The sequence below is a fragment of the Piliocolobus tephrosceles genome, chromosome 3, assembly GCF_002776525.5.
Source record: "Piliocolobus tephrosceles isolate RC106 chromosome 3, ASM277652v3, whole genome shotgun sequence".
In the NCBI taxonomy this organism is placed as follows: domain Eukaryota; kingdom Metazoa; phylum Chordata; class Mammalia; order Primates; family Cercopithecidae; genus Piliocolobus; species Piliocolobus tephrosceles.
This window is the reverse complement of record NC_045436.1, coordinates 103,087,465-103,102,857: the sequence shown is the minus strand read 5'-3', so window position 1 is coordinate 103,102,857 and position 15,393 is coordinate 103,087,465. Positions and strand designations below refer to the sequence as shown.

Genomic DNA, 15,393 nt, shown 5'->3' with positions numbered 1-15,393 from the left:
GCTGGCGAAGATGTGGAGAAAAGGGAACCCTTGTACACTCCTGGAAGTGTAAATTCATATAATAACTAGGAGAACAGTTCTGTGGTTCCTCAAAAAAGCTAAAAATAGAGCTACAATATGATCTGGCAATCCCACTGCTGGGTATATATACAAAAGAAAGGAAATCAGTATATCGAAGAGATACCTGCACTCCCATGTTGGTTGCAGCACTGTTCACAATAGCCAAGACTTGGAAGCAACCTAAGCATCCATCAAGAGATGAATGCATAAAGAAAATGTGGTACATTTAAAAATGTTAAGTGAAATAAGCGAAGCACAGAAAGACAAACACCACATGTTCTCATTTACAAGTGGGAGCTGAACAATGAGAACACATGGACACAGGGAGGGGAATAATACACACTGGGGCCTGTCGGGGAAGCCAGGTGGGTGGAGGGAGAGCATTAGGAAAAATAGCTAATGCATGCTGGGCTTAATACCTAGACAATGAGTTGATAGGTGCAGCAAACCACCATGGTCCACGTTTACCTATGTAACAAACCTGCATATCCTGCACATGTACCCTGGAACTTAAAATGAAAATTAAAATTAATTTAAAAAATCAAAACAATTGAATTCATCGAGATAGAATAGAAGGATGGTTACCAGAGGCTGGAAAGGATAGCAGAGGAGGTGGTGGATGGGGATGGTTAATGGCTAAAATAAAAAGTTAGAAAGAATTAATAAGATCTAGTATTTGGTAGCACAACAGGGTGACTATAGTAAATAATAATTTAATTGTACATTTTAAAATAACTAAAAGAGTATAACTGGATTGTTTGTAACACAAAGGATAAATACTTGAGGGAGTGGATATTCCATCTTCCATGATACGATTATGCATTGCATCCCTGTATCAAAACATCTCATGTGTCCCATAAATATATACACCTATTATGTACCCAGAAAAATTAAACATAAAAAAAGATTTGCAGAGCTCATATTCCAAGAGCTTTTAGAAATCATTGTTTTGAGAGTGCTTTTATATAAATGAGGATATATTGATTAAAAATAACATAGCTCCTTATAATGTATTCTATAGGTGTATATTATACATATGGCATATATCCAGCTCTATTTTAATGTCTCTATTTAACTAATAGATTTAGGTATAATTTTATTGTCTTTTCAGATAACTCATTTCTAATAACAGAATTTTTTACATCAGTAATGTCTTACATGTTGAGGTTAATTGTTTGATATTCAGTGTTCATAATTTGTTTGCTTTAAAAAGACTGATTTAAAACTTGAACCAACATGTTTGAAATAATTAAGAGACCACAGCCCACAATCAGAAGACATACTTTCGAAAATGATTCTTATTTGTCCTCCAAGAAATTTACAAATATGTCCCCATAAAAGAGCTCCATAAAGGACTTCACTTCCAAATATCAAGGGCATTGAACGGGATACTGCCACATTACCAGAACCCTAAAGCATTGTTTACAAGGAATTTTGACACCCAAGTTAAAAAATGACACACAAGCAACTTTTCCCACAAAACTATTCTAAAAAATGTTAAATTGTATTTGGTAATTCAGTTGTAGAAATCTGTTTTAATTTTTCTTAATAGAAGCATAACAAAGGTCATAAAAACACTCATTTTAATTTACAGATGGCAAATATTCATTTCAGTCACCAATTATTCAACCACAATGAACTTCTGGAAAAGCAAAGAGGTTAACAAACTGAATCTATTTTCATCAAATTATCTAAAATCAGCCAAACTTAAAGACAATTTCATATTCATGCCCAAAGGCCAATACAAGTTTATAATTCATTGGGAATAAAAGAAGTCCTGTTTTTTTTTTTTAAATTCCTCCTGATTTTTAAGAAATCTGAAGGAATTCAATTTTTATAAAGTCAGCATAGTTTCAAATAGCATTAACATTGATGTGGTAAATTATAGATGTCATTTAATAAAATGTATATTTAGAAGACAAAACAGCAATTTAGACAGAAAGACTTCTTAAAATGTGTGTCAAATAGAAGATTAGAAAAAAAGTTTTTAGTAAGAAAAATCAGAAGTAAAAACATTGTAACTTTATTTTTAACTAAAGTATTTTAAGTTCTTTCTTCCAACAAAAATTGAATGCCTAATTCAATCATTTCTAGAACTGTTTCTTTTAATATGTAGAGAGAATATATGTATGAGCCCGTATATATATTTATATATGTACATATATGTAAAACCAGATATAAATATTAATCCTCAATTTTGTATATTACATTGTAGACATTTGATTAAAAATTGTAATGTAGGTATTAGAAACAATGCAGATGGCTAATCATAATATGGTATGGATGCACTATATTAGTAATTAGATTTAGTCTAATTACACATTAAAATGCCATTATTATAGGCTCAATTTTATTTTTGAAGTATGTTATTAAAGCAGAGGTTTTACCTTTAGTAGGACGAAGACATAAAACTTTCATAAGTGACTAAGTGTACAGGGATATTTAACTAACTAAAGGAGTAACTTATTTTTAAGCCTGATGCTAGGACCCATGATACATCCATATACAAATCACTAATCACACACTATTCATATATATTTAATACTGCAGAACTTCTGGAATCTCTTTGTTTGTTTGTTTGTTTGTTTGGAGACAGGGTCTCATTCTGTTGCCTAGGCTGCAGTGCAGCGGCATGATCGCTGCTCACTGCAGCTTTGACCTTGGGGCTCAAGCTATCCTCCCAGCTAGTTTCTTTGTTGCTGAGACTACAGGTACTGCCACCATGTCCGGCTAAATTTTTTATTTTTGTTTTTGTAGAGAGAGGGGTCTTGCTCTGTTGCCCAGGCTGGTCTCAAATTCCTGGGCTCAACTGATTCTTCTACTTCAGCCTCCCAAAGTGTTGAGGTTACAGGTATGAGCTACCACATCTGGCCTTGATCTTTACTTGTTAATTATTTGCTGCTTAAGAGAGAATCACTTTTACTTATTCAAGTGATGTCAATGTATTTCTTCAGATATTTTATATAACCATTGTTAATTAATGAGGTTTTAAGTATTGCACTTGTTAATAATATGAAGAAAATAAGAGAAGGAATTGGAGCTATTATTCCCATAAATGGAATGAATAAGAAAAATAATTTTAGAAAAAGTTGATCAATTTTAAATGAAATTCACATCCATGCTTTCTAAATATATGTTAAAATAAACCAATTAGTATTTGTGGAGGAACATGAATCTTATAAAAATTTCCATGCCAAATGAATATTTCTCATTATATCAAAGTATAAATCTTCAGTCTTAGAACTGAAAGACTTTGTTATTTATTATCTAGCTAGGAATATATGTTAATTTTGAAACATCTACAACAACAAAAAGAAGGAAGAATAGTACTCAAAGTTATTAGTTTACTAGAACTGATTTAAGGCAGGCTTTTGATATCAGATTGATTCTTTCATATTTGTTACTGTATTATCCACATAGGATCTTACTAGGAGACCAAGTTACTCTGCCATAATGCCAGCTTGTAAATATTTGACATTGAGTCTCGCAGAAACTCTCTAAGGACAGTGAACAAATACCATAAGCAGTATTGCATTTGAGACAAAAGGGAATTAATTGAGAGTGACACCCATAGATACCACTGGCTGCTAAGAAGGATACGATCAGTGCCAGGAAACAGCACTGCACCTTTTATCATTTCTCCCATGATGCACCCTACTGACCACATGTCAACTGAAAACAAAAATGAAATGAAGATAAACAAGAACACAGGAATAGAACAACAAATAAATGAAAACACTGGGCTACTCATGCCATAGAGCAATAGTCTGACTTTTCACTGACTGGATGAGAGGCCAGTGGCATGATCATTAGTATTTTAAATGGTGGAAAGGGGAGAACATAGGCTGTCAAGGCCCTTTTCTGTCATATGACTGAAATAATGACACTACCCAATGCTACCTAATGTAGAATAATATTACTTTGCAATTATAACTCAATGATTAATTTAGGTTTTGATTTAAAAGGTCTAATTTGCATTCATCTACTAGAATCCTACTGATTTTTATCATAAATTATTCCAGATAGTGTTAATATGCAGATCAGTTTCTTTTTTACTCTTGTATACATATTTGAAAAAAGAAAAAAGCTGAGCTGCCAGCAACCTCAAAAGAGTTTCTTTTGTAAAACACATTTGCCCTTATTTATAAATATAAATGCAGTTCCAGAAGTGAAAAGCCAGTTTAAGAATGAATGGTTCATAATATGTTGTCTTAGTTTCTTTGACTCCCATCAAAGGAGCATGTTTCTCAGCAGGAAGCCTTGTCTTATTCTTATAAACACGGTTGCCTTATAATGATAAGAAACGCTGGCTTTCAAAATGGGATGGTTCAATGTGAAATAAACAACATGACTAAAGAGCTGATACTTCTTCTGAGACTGTAAATCAAAAGAAACCTGGAATTCAAGGTGAAATTATAATGGTCTCTCTGTTATTGCCAGGTATCATCCAGAACTTAAAACCAGGAAGCCAGGACAGAGTGCACACAGGGAGGGGCAAAATGGGGAAGGGTGAAGCAAGAAAGTGAAATCTCTCTCTTGAACTATACTTGGTTACTCACTTGTTCTACTTAAAAGTCAGAAAGAGAGGGCATTCTTGTGGGGGGGGGAATAAACAAGAAGAATTAGGGATGCTGGGGGGAGCAAATAGGGAAAGGCATTAAGATAGCAGCACGATATAATTTTGCTCCACTTACTTTTCAAATTACATCTTGTAATTTGGCAGTGACCTTAAAGAGATCCTCATGAGATTCATTCCAATGTGAAAATCTCACTCGGGTTAAACTCAAAGTTTCCATTGTTTGATTTAACACCTAAACAAAGTGATCACTGCAAAGAAATGGTTATGGCTTTGAAGGTGATAAGCATACCCAAAGAAGCAAATATGTTTTGCTTCCAGTTTAGGAAAGCAACTGACATGCAGAAATATCAGGGAAAGATAGAGCAAACAGTTGTGCATCCCTTTATTATTAACGTGTTTGTCATTTCAAGTAATATCTGTCTCACAACAGGTTGGTATTAAGAAATCTTTGATTAAAGAAAAAAAGCTGAAAACATATTTATTTTTAAATTCCAAGTATTTCCTATCATACTGTCCGAAGAGACCAGTTTGACTAAATTGCTATTTATGGTATATCTATATTTTATAGATATTGTGGAAAAGATATACAAAAAATATTGAGATCAAAAAACTCAATATGTGGTGTTTTCTCTTGCCTGTCTCCATTCAAGCGTTTAGAAAAAATGGTTTCTGCCATTAACCTGTCTGGGATTTAGGAAACATCTATTTCTATTTCTTATTTAGCATAAAATAGTTTTTTACAATATCTCTGGCAGATATATTCATCTTTTTCTGCTAGAGAACCAACTCTATTATTTTCCAACTATGTGACCTTGGCCAGGTTACTTCTCTCTAAACCTCAATTTTATCCTCTAAACTATTGATGATAAGCTGTATTTATTACGCAGAGTTTTATAAAAGACTTGGAAAAGTTATGTCTGGTAAAGATCTTTGCACAATTGCCTGATACAAAGCAAGTCCCCAATAAATATTATTTATGTATCAAATCATCATCTATTAAATAATATATTAAAATTATATTTGGGAATTAAATATCTTTGGGAAAGGTTTATTTTAAATTTATATAATTACATTATATATTTCCATCTATAATAAAGAAATCTTTCCAATGGAGGAAACACCACTCACTAGGCAATCTATTTTATTGTTGAAACCACTTAGAAAGGCATCCTACATATTGAATCACATTGACCCTATGGAACTTCTCTTCACTAGGTAAACAGGAATTGTCATGTTTCTTCATCCAAATAATAACCTTAAAATATGTAACTATAACCTGTAATCCCTAACCATTCCTCCATTCCTCTCCTAAAACTGGCCAATTTTATCTTTCGGGCTAAAATCCCTTGATTTTTTTTTTTTTTTCTTTCTGTTCTTCACATGCCTTTAAACAACAGCAACAACAATAACAACAGATGGCCTGCCTGAAATTCTATTCTCTATGTTGTTTTAGCTCCAATTGGTTCTATACAGTTGTTAATTTTATTTATTTATTTATTTATTTATTATTTTTTTTGAGCCAGAGTCTGCCTCTGTCGCCAGACTGGAATTCAGTGGCAAGGTCTTGGCTCACTGCAACCTCTCCCTCCTGGGTTCAAGCGATTCTCCTGCCTCAGCCTCCTAAGTAACTGGGATTACAGGCACACACTGCCATGCCCAGTTAATTTTTGTACTTTTAGTAGAGACAGGTTTTCACCATGTTAGCCAGGATGGTCTCAATCTCCTGAACTTGTGATCCGCTCACCTCAGCCTCCCAAAGTACTGGGATTACAGGCATGAGCCACCGCACCAGGCCCAGTTGTTGATTTAATAACTGGTATTAATAACTGGTATATCTCACAGTTCTCTTTTTGGTGTGGAGGATCTGGGAGATATTCCAATGTAAAAGAACATTTATTTAAAATATATCTTCACGGGCAAAACTCAAAATAGATTTAATAGATCACAAAACTTTTGCATAAAAATAATGCAGAGATATAGGCTCTAGATCTGAAATTCTGATGTACATACTGAATTTCATTTTCTTTATTTTAATATATATTTCTGGGTGATAATATCCTGGAAATCTTTCTAATTCCCATTTTAACTTTACTCACCATTCACTATTCCTAGAGAATATTTATATCTATGTTACCAAAGTGCTAAGCCTTATGCCTAGAAATGATAAGCTCTGTTATCTTGAATTACAAAGATTGAATATATGCACATAAATTTATATAGATTTTTATGTACTCAAGACAGGATTATGGCTCAAGATAAACTCACTGTACCAAACTTCATGCATTTGCCATCCCCACTAACAGAAAATATATAATAAAAGAATTTGATACCAACTCTTACTGAACAGGAAGATGGTAGTGGTAAGTCTTCCCTCTACTAATATCTCTATATTAGGATACATAAACATACTAATACAATATGTATTTGAATATATTAGTGATATATATATATATATTGCTAATCAAGTTAAGAATAGATTATTTTATGAAATTGGCAGGTATTACAATGAGTAGGGACTGTGCATAGACCTTAGATGGAATTAGCAAATTCAATCACTGTTGGAAACTGAATTTTTATCCTTTCTGAGACAATCTGATACAGCATTTGGGTCTCTATAAGAGTTCTGTACACTAATGCTGCCAAGGTAGAATTCTGGTGCCTTTTAAAATTCCGATTCATCACATTCTTCCATCATCATTCTATCATTCCCAGAGGCGGAAGGCAGATTCACTTGCAATTGTAACACTCAGATGCTGAGTCACTTTCCTCAGAAGAAATGTTGAGTAAGTTTTGGTGTTACTAAAATATGTTAATTTTCAGAATGAGGACCTCTGAAAATCTCATGTCATATTATTTGTCAGAAATTAGCTTATACTAAATTATCTTTTTGCTACTTCTAACCAAGAGACAGAAATGATATAATGTAAGCCCTGGAAGTTAAATCTAAATAAATAAAGAACTATATTGCTACTTCCATACTCCGTCTAATAGCTTAGATCATGATCCACAATTAAATAATTTTTGGACTATGTGAGCTTCTATCCTGGAGAATGTTTCCTCTCTAGGGGATTATGTAACTTTATGTAACTCTTCTGTCACAGTTTCTGAGACTTCTCCTTAATACATCTAAGTATATTTTCATTTAGTGTAGAATTTAGACAAACTTTCTTTCAATGAATGACTCAACACACAAGAGTATGAAGAATTAATATAGTTTTCTAAAATCAGAACATTTCTTTGAAAAGTATTTGTTATAATTTTATAAAAATTATGTTATAAAGCTATCAGTTATAAAATTAGAATATTTCTTTTAAAATTAGTTAACTAAGTCTTAAAGTTAGTTATTTAACAAAAGGACCTTGTATTAAACTTCAGTTCAAAGATAGAATTCTAAAAGACTACTGACATACATAAACTAAGAATGCATATATTTTGCACATGTGAATCTAAGTAAGAAAAATAAGCAACAATTCACAAAACTTAATGCTAAATATTGTAATGCCAGGAAATCAGAAAAAGACTTTCTCCTTGATTCTACCTATTAAACTTGCTTTTATTTCTTTACAACCTTGGAATCTCCAGCTTCCATTCTGGTGAATCCTGTCTTGAATTTTCATAAAATAATAATAAAAGAGAAGAGCAGCAGGCACACTAGTGGTAAAAATGTATTCTTTTAAACAAATTCAAATAAATAATAATTTTACTTTTAAATATATATTTATAATTATGTGCAATTTAGAGATGTGAAAGAATGCCTACTAAATTTTTTATCCTAACTTTATTTAAAGCCATAAATTTTATATTGTTTGAAATAACCCTGTATTGTCTTAATTCTAAGAAACAGAGTTAGACTGTATAGTAAGTTGTTAGTTGCAAAAGTTTATTAGGAATTAAGCACTATCATTTCAAAGAGGTAAGAAGAATTTAAAAATATCTCTGTGCTAGATGGATATAACAATCTGTAACCACAAATTTTTGTTCATTTTACTTTGATCCTTCCTAATGTTCATATTCAAACTTTAAAAAGATATAGCATTCAGTTAATTTGGGGATGTTTTTCTTATTTCTTCAAATATATGTTTGGAAAACCATTTACCTGTTCCTTAATAACTTGGCTCCCTGGCAAGGTTATGTGTATATCTCTTTCATTCTAATTGCAATTTCTTGTTCTTCAGAGGGAAAGGCAAGATGAGCTATTTTAGCAGTTCAGCTGTTAGCTTTGGATATAATATACTTGAGGTCTAGAATTTTCAAATGTGTGCAGCGTGCCTGTCTTTAACTTTATATCCAGAGAACATTGGCCAAGAACTTAGATAAAGGAACATCACAGGGTTTGCTCAAAGAAGGTGCTACCGTTTGAAGTAGAATGGAAAAAATAAGGTTGAAGAATGTATCTAAAAGAAGCAGGTTTGAGGAAAGGACTTAAGAAAATTATACTGGGACTATAGGAGTCTTTGATAATCAACAAGATGGCATGCCCTGGTTGGGGTTTGGGATGGTAGAGGCAGTGAACGACTGAATAGTTCTTAGAAAAAAACTTCAAAGGAAGCATTGTAAAACTGCTTTCCTGTAGATTTTATTGAAAGGAACAAAACCTGAGTGAAGCTAAAGTCATTGATTTCTTTTATCTGTTCTTTGGACTACATAAAAAAAATTGACTTGGCATATTTACTACTCTCTAACTTGAATGTCAGCATGGGTTTAAGAATGTTTAAAGAATGTTTAGTAATACATTTAAATATGAATGTACATTATAATGTTGTTCAAATAAACTATACTGTAAAAATATATGCTATGAAATGTTTTAATCATAAAACTATAGTGAAAATTAAGTGTATGATAGTGTATGTATAACTAAGAAACACTGTACACAAGAAAAATAAGTATTAAGAAGTGATCCTCTGGATATTAAAATAATTAGCAAACTAACAGGTAGAAAAGCAAATATGTATTGTTTATTTTGTTCAATTTTGTTTATTTTGCCAACATTCTAATTTAGCAACCAAGACAATTCCCTGTGATATCATCTAGATCATATCAACCACCAAGAAACCCCTATATTGTTTCTCAAAATGCAAAGATAGTTTGAATGTGGGAAAGTAGTTAAACTTCAGTCATCAATGACAATTTCATGAGATACTCTGATTCATCAAGACATTTTAACTATTTTTGCTTAGGGTTCAAGTTTAAAAGTTCTGTGAAGAGAGGAGAAAAATGTTGATTATTAAGATAGCATTATCACATCATCTTTCAGCCTCAAAGTAATTTAATATAAATTACTCTGAATAATTCCAGGTGAAAGACATGAGATCTTCTGATTGTTTTTTGAAATTTCTACAGAGTCTTGGAAGAGATCGAGGTATCAATTAGCATATACTTAGCTTTGCTATTTCTTCTAATAAATGTTAGAGTAATTTCAATATGCTTAAAACTGTGTAATTCTTCTGCCGATAAATAACTTGAATCAGCCCTCAGCCTTGTGCCTGATAGTCACAGTCTGAGAGGTTATCTGACTGCTCAGTTATTGCTAGGAAGCCCTGTGCATAAAATGATAATAATTTCATTTAAAGATTAATAAAACAATTCCACTCAAAATTGACAAAGCACATTGTTTAACTGAAATTTCTATAGGTTTATGTTTTAAATATAACCATAACTTTAAACATTAAGTTATAATTTTAATTATAGGTAAAAGGGGCTAAGAAATCCAAATGGAAACATTTTCAAAAAGGAAACTTTTTTTCTAATCTATTTCATTGGAAAATATCTACTCATTTTTCAGTAAAATTGAACTTAAGCAAAAGGCTTTCCATTGTAGATGTCTTTATGCAATTTTTTTTAACTTCTAGGTCCACTTGCAGGGTCATTATCACATATGGCACTAGGCTATTAAAGACTGCTGTACTATGTAATCATCATCTTGAGATAAAGAAATACAGACATAATGAATGCAAACCTTTATTATAATCTACATTATTTGTATTAGAGATTATTTTAATGTCTAGGTTCATACATATCAAGGATATAAATGTTATGTATTAATTTTCACACAAATAATTTCAGCTCCAAAAATTTTTCTAAAACAAACTAGGATAAAAAGCAGGCGTGGGGGGCGGCTTCCAAGAGAAAAATTTTTAAAAGAAAATAGAATTATCAATATGGTGCTATTTTTTGTTTGTTTTCCTGAAGGGTTAGATTGAGTTTAAAACTTTTACTTTTTTTCTTTTTTATTGGCTTTTAAATTTAATACTGTAAAAATAGAAGAAAAGCAATCCTCATAAACGCCTGAAGAGCTAAATAAGATCTCAGAGGACAACCTCACTATGTGAAATCAAGTGACATGTAACAAAATGTCACATGAAAATGAGAAATCCTGTGGCTTTTTGCTTTCCACTGCGAAGTACATTAAAGAGATATGGCCGTGCAATTCACTCTGAGTATTGATTGAGAGGTTCCTTCTTTGTCTAAAATGTATTATACACCAAAGACAAAAACATGAAGAGAGTAATTCCTACTTTTGAATAAAGTCAGCACATTTAAATATGAATGTGCATTATAATTTGTTCAAATAAACTATATTAGGCATATCATTAATCCCCAAACTATAGATAAGTAATTTAAAGTGAAATAAATTTTCCTAAGTAGCCATATAAAATATAATGGTGAAAATAATACTTCACACTAAATATAGGAAAGGAACATGGAGCAAACAGAGATTCAAGACCTTGAGATTGGTTATAAATAAATGGTTGCCATACAGTTTTCTTATCTTCTGGACCAGCACTGTCCAATAGAAAAATGACAGTCACAAATGCCAATCATATATGTAGTTTTAAGTTTAATGTCCACATTCAAAAGAATAAAAAACAGGTGAGTTTAATTTTAACAACGTATATCTTTAACCCAATATATTCATAATGCTATCACCTCAACATAATCTATATAAGATTATTAATAATAAATTTTACATGCTTTTAAAAATATCTTCAAAATCTGGTATGCATTTTACATATAAAACACATTTTAATTTAGACTAGTTATAATTTCAAGTGTGAATAACCACATGTGGCTAGTGGCTACCAACTAGACAGTGCAGTTCTAGAATATGTCATTACTCTTACATTACTAGTGGAATTTAGAGACTATCTCATTAATATCCAGCAGAATGAATAAATGTCTACCTAAATACAAGCTTATTTTGGTGTCCACTTCTTGTTGAGTCATTTTTTTTGTTTGTTTTTGGTTTTTGCTGTTGGACTTTTTAAACACCTAAATTAAAAAATCATAACCTTTCTTACATAATAAAAGGATTCCTTAATAAAATTTTCTTATCAATCGAATAGAATGGTTAATAGAGTTATGGGTCACATGGTTATTGCCAATTTCCAAAACATCCATATGTAATAAACATACTAAATTCAATCCTGTATTATAGTTGTTAAAGTTGCCAATTGTGGTTGTACTTAGATTTGCACTAGCATTTGTAGTAAGGTACTTTTGTATTTTTAAAAGTATATTCTACTATTATATGTAAACTTTATTGTCTATATATTACAAACACAAATCTGTACCTTTACTAGAGAGTTAACATATGGCCATTTAAGAAATGTGTCAGTTCATTTGATAATTCCAAATCATAGATAGCTCTACAGGAAAATTTCTGATGGGCTCTATTGCAGGACTCAATAGTAGAACTTAAATCAAAATTGCTTTATGAAATTATAAATTTAATTGGGAAAACAAATATGTATGTCTATGTCACATCTCCAAGTCAGATGAGGGAAGTCTACATTAAACTCACCTGACCACCAGCAACTTGAACAATAATTACAATTTTTAAATGCAGAAGTTCATGTTTTGAGGAGGATATGATATATTGACCTGTTAAAGACTTGATTTAGTGTCAAGAGTAGTTTAAATCAATGAAGCCATAGACAGAAGCTTAGAATGTCAGCAAGGAGAGCAATTATTATGCTTAAATATTGTAGAAGCACAAAACAGTTTTAGAAAGGAGAGGGAAAATGACTCGCAAATAGTGACTTATTTTTCTAGTTATAAAGGTAAATATATTTTAATCATTTGGGATCTGGTGGCCTCTGTTATTAAAGAAAAATAGCATTACTATTTTTAGTTGCAGGCAAGAAAGTAATTTTAGAAGAAAAAAGCCTATTGAAATTTAATGAAAAGAAATCATTGTGGTAGGTAGTCTTCGGTACTGGTCAGATTATAGAAATCATCACTTGTTTATTACAATAACACCACTTACCCAACTTTTTGCTTCTATCTTTACTCTCCTGGTAAAATCATTATGTGTTTAAAAGGGAGAGAGAACAAAACAGGTAAAGCTGTAGCAAAAGGTACAAGGATACAGTCCCTTCCTGGAAAGAGGATTTTGTGGCGAACCATTTCTCCCATAATGCATCCCACAGACCATATATCCACTAGAACAGGAGAGAGAGGGTAGTGAAGAAAAGGGAGGAAAGTAAAGTTAACTAAGATAATTGACTTCTGAAGGAGGAGGAAAAAGAACAGTTTGATTAAAAGTACAATTTTCACCTCCCACCAAAAGTTGGCCAAAAGGTGAATTAAAACCAGCACTACGCTATTACAATAACAGTGTCTAGTATTGGAACTCAAATTAATGTTTAAAAAACCATTACTTTGTGGATTCTGGACATTGCCTCTCAGTAGTGCCACAAAGTGGTGACATTGGTGACAGAGAAAAGCAATAGCTAAACCAAAAGTATCTCCATGGCAGGTGACAGCTAAAAGCCACCAAAGGATTTTCTGTGTCATTTTCTGGATGCAGAGAAAACAATATTAACTTGTAGAGGTGGCTATTTTCACTTTCTCTTCTATTTAGTTACAGAGAATAGGGCAACAAGAGACCACCTTTTTTTCAGGGGGCCGGGGGGAGGGACAAAACAAGATAAATTCAACCAAATCCAAGAAACCAGGAAGTAACTGGAACCATGGTTTAGAGGCAAAAGAATTGGAATTCCTGGTATTTGGGACTTAGCTTTTCCTTCAGAAGTTTATTCTTGTAAATAAACATCAGTTTTAGTTTCCATTTGAAATATTTCAAGAAAAAGGACATATGATGAATTAGCACATGTATAAAGGAGTCATCTGGAAGGAAAGTGAAAAAAGTATTAAATGTGTTAAAAATTGTTACGTACATATATTTATTTCCAAATTGTCAAACTTGTTAGGAAAACATGCTTTGCCTTCTCTTACCAATCTTTACCCCTTTCCAACTTGTTTTTTATTATGGACAAAGGGAACTTTTGGGCAGAATCATTTGGCCGAATTGTTCCGTGGGGAAGGAAGGCAGGGCTAGGTGCAGGGGACAGCAGGGCATGCCTGATGTGGGAGCAAGCAGGTTTTTCTGCATGATAACCTTCCACCCGTTGGTGGGAGGGCAGCACCAGGGTGCCAGGCAGGCCTCCTCCATGGACTTAGAGAAGTCGAAAACCTAAGGCAGCAACTTGCAATTCTTTCTAGTGAGGAAAGGGAAAGGGATTTTAATACCAGCTATTTGCAGTGCAAAGATCTGAAAAGCCCGAATAGGCCAATTCAGACCACCCCCCCCCCCCCCCCCCCCAGTTTCCTGTACATTCTTGATTCTTGACTTTGTTTCTCCTTTGACTTTTTAAAAATAACTTGTGAAGAAAGTATAAAAATGTCCTCTTTTCTAAATGAATTAGATGTGGTACTGCCTAGTGAGGAGGACTAGATTCATCTCTTCTGAGTCAAAAGGTGCCAGAACTCTGACATTGCCCACCAGGGTGAACCTGACCTTCGTAAGAGGTGACTTTTTAACTTCCTCTGTATAAATGCATACATACATTATCTGTCTTCTAATCTAAGAGTATACAAAGAAGTTTCTGCAAACTTCAATGGCCAGGGAATTTTCACAAAAGTACCCTGTAGCACCTGAACATAAAAATACACTGATTATTTTTATAGAACTTATTAAAATAGACTGCTAAAACTAAATAGAATAGAATATAAAATAAATATTTAAGATACATTGAATACATATATAAACCTAATTTAGAACTATTTTAATTTCTAAGTATATTGAATATATTTTTCAATGTGGTGCATTATTTGTAAGATATAGTCTCATCAAAATAATACATTGCAATGCTTTCTAATAGATATTTAATAAATCCTTAGTTTTAATCAACAACACTCAATTGTAATACATTTTTAAGATTCCTTCCACAGCCTTCATTTTAAAGTGTTCATGAATATTAGATTTTCTTTAGGAAAGCAGTAGTGTCAAATTTGACATTTTCCTTTTTTACGATTTTTGGAATATATAAGAATTTATTAGGCAATTGCTACTCTAAATACTTCTTACAGAGCAACTTAAATTATTACAGAAATTCTTATTCAATTTAAATAATTTGGATTATTTCAAAGTTGTCCGTGAAGATTTTCACTCCCAGGATTTGTGTCACATTTTTGCTTGTCTTTTTCTAGAAATACAGCCATCAGTCTGAGATACGACATAAAAGCCAAATGGCTAAATATGGTAGATTGCTTCCTGCTTTCACACTCATGCTCAGCTGAGCTGCAACCCAAATAGCAATTTTTCTCAATATCTAGGCACGTGTGCTAATCAGTATCCATTTGACTGTTTAATCAGACTCCATTTACAATTCTTTTTCACTATTAACATTTAGTGCTCTTCTAGCAAAGCTGACTTGTCAATAACATCCTTCACATTTTTAATGAGTGTTTCT

At 32.3% G+C, this 15,393-nt stretch overlaps 1 protein-coding gene across 3 annotated transcripts in view; it reads right to left on the bottom strand.

Annotated features, from left to right (window-relative positions):
• Nucleotides 1–15,393, bottom strand: part of MAPK10 (mitogen-activated protein kinase 10) — a 357,025-nt gene that overhangs the window by 66,051 nt on the left and 275,581 nt on the right. For 2 of the 3 annotated variants that reach the window (XM_026456695.1, XM_026456696.1), the window contains exon 9: nt 13,009–13,080. In XM_026456695.1, the coding sequence (XP_026312480.1) occupies nt 13,009–13,080 (72 nt within the window). Of the gene's footprint in view, nt 1–3,660; nt 3,733–13,008; nt 13,081–15,393 lie in introns of all 3 variants that reach the window. The other variant, XM_026456697.1, reaches the window with a different exon arrangement.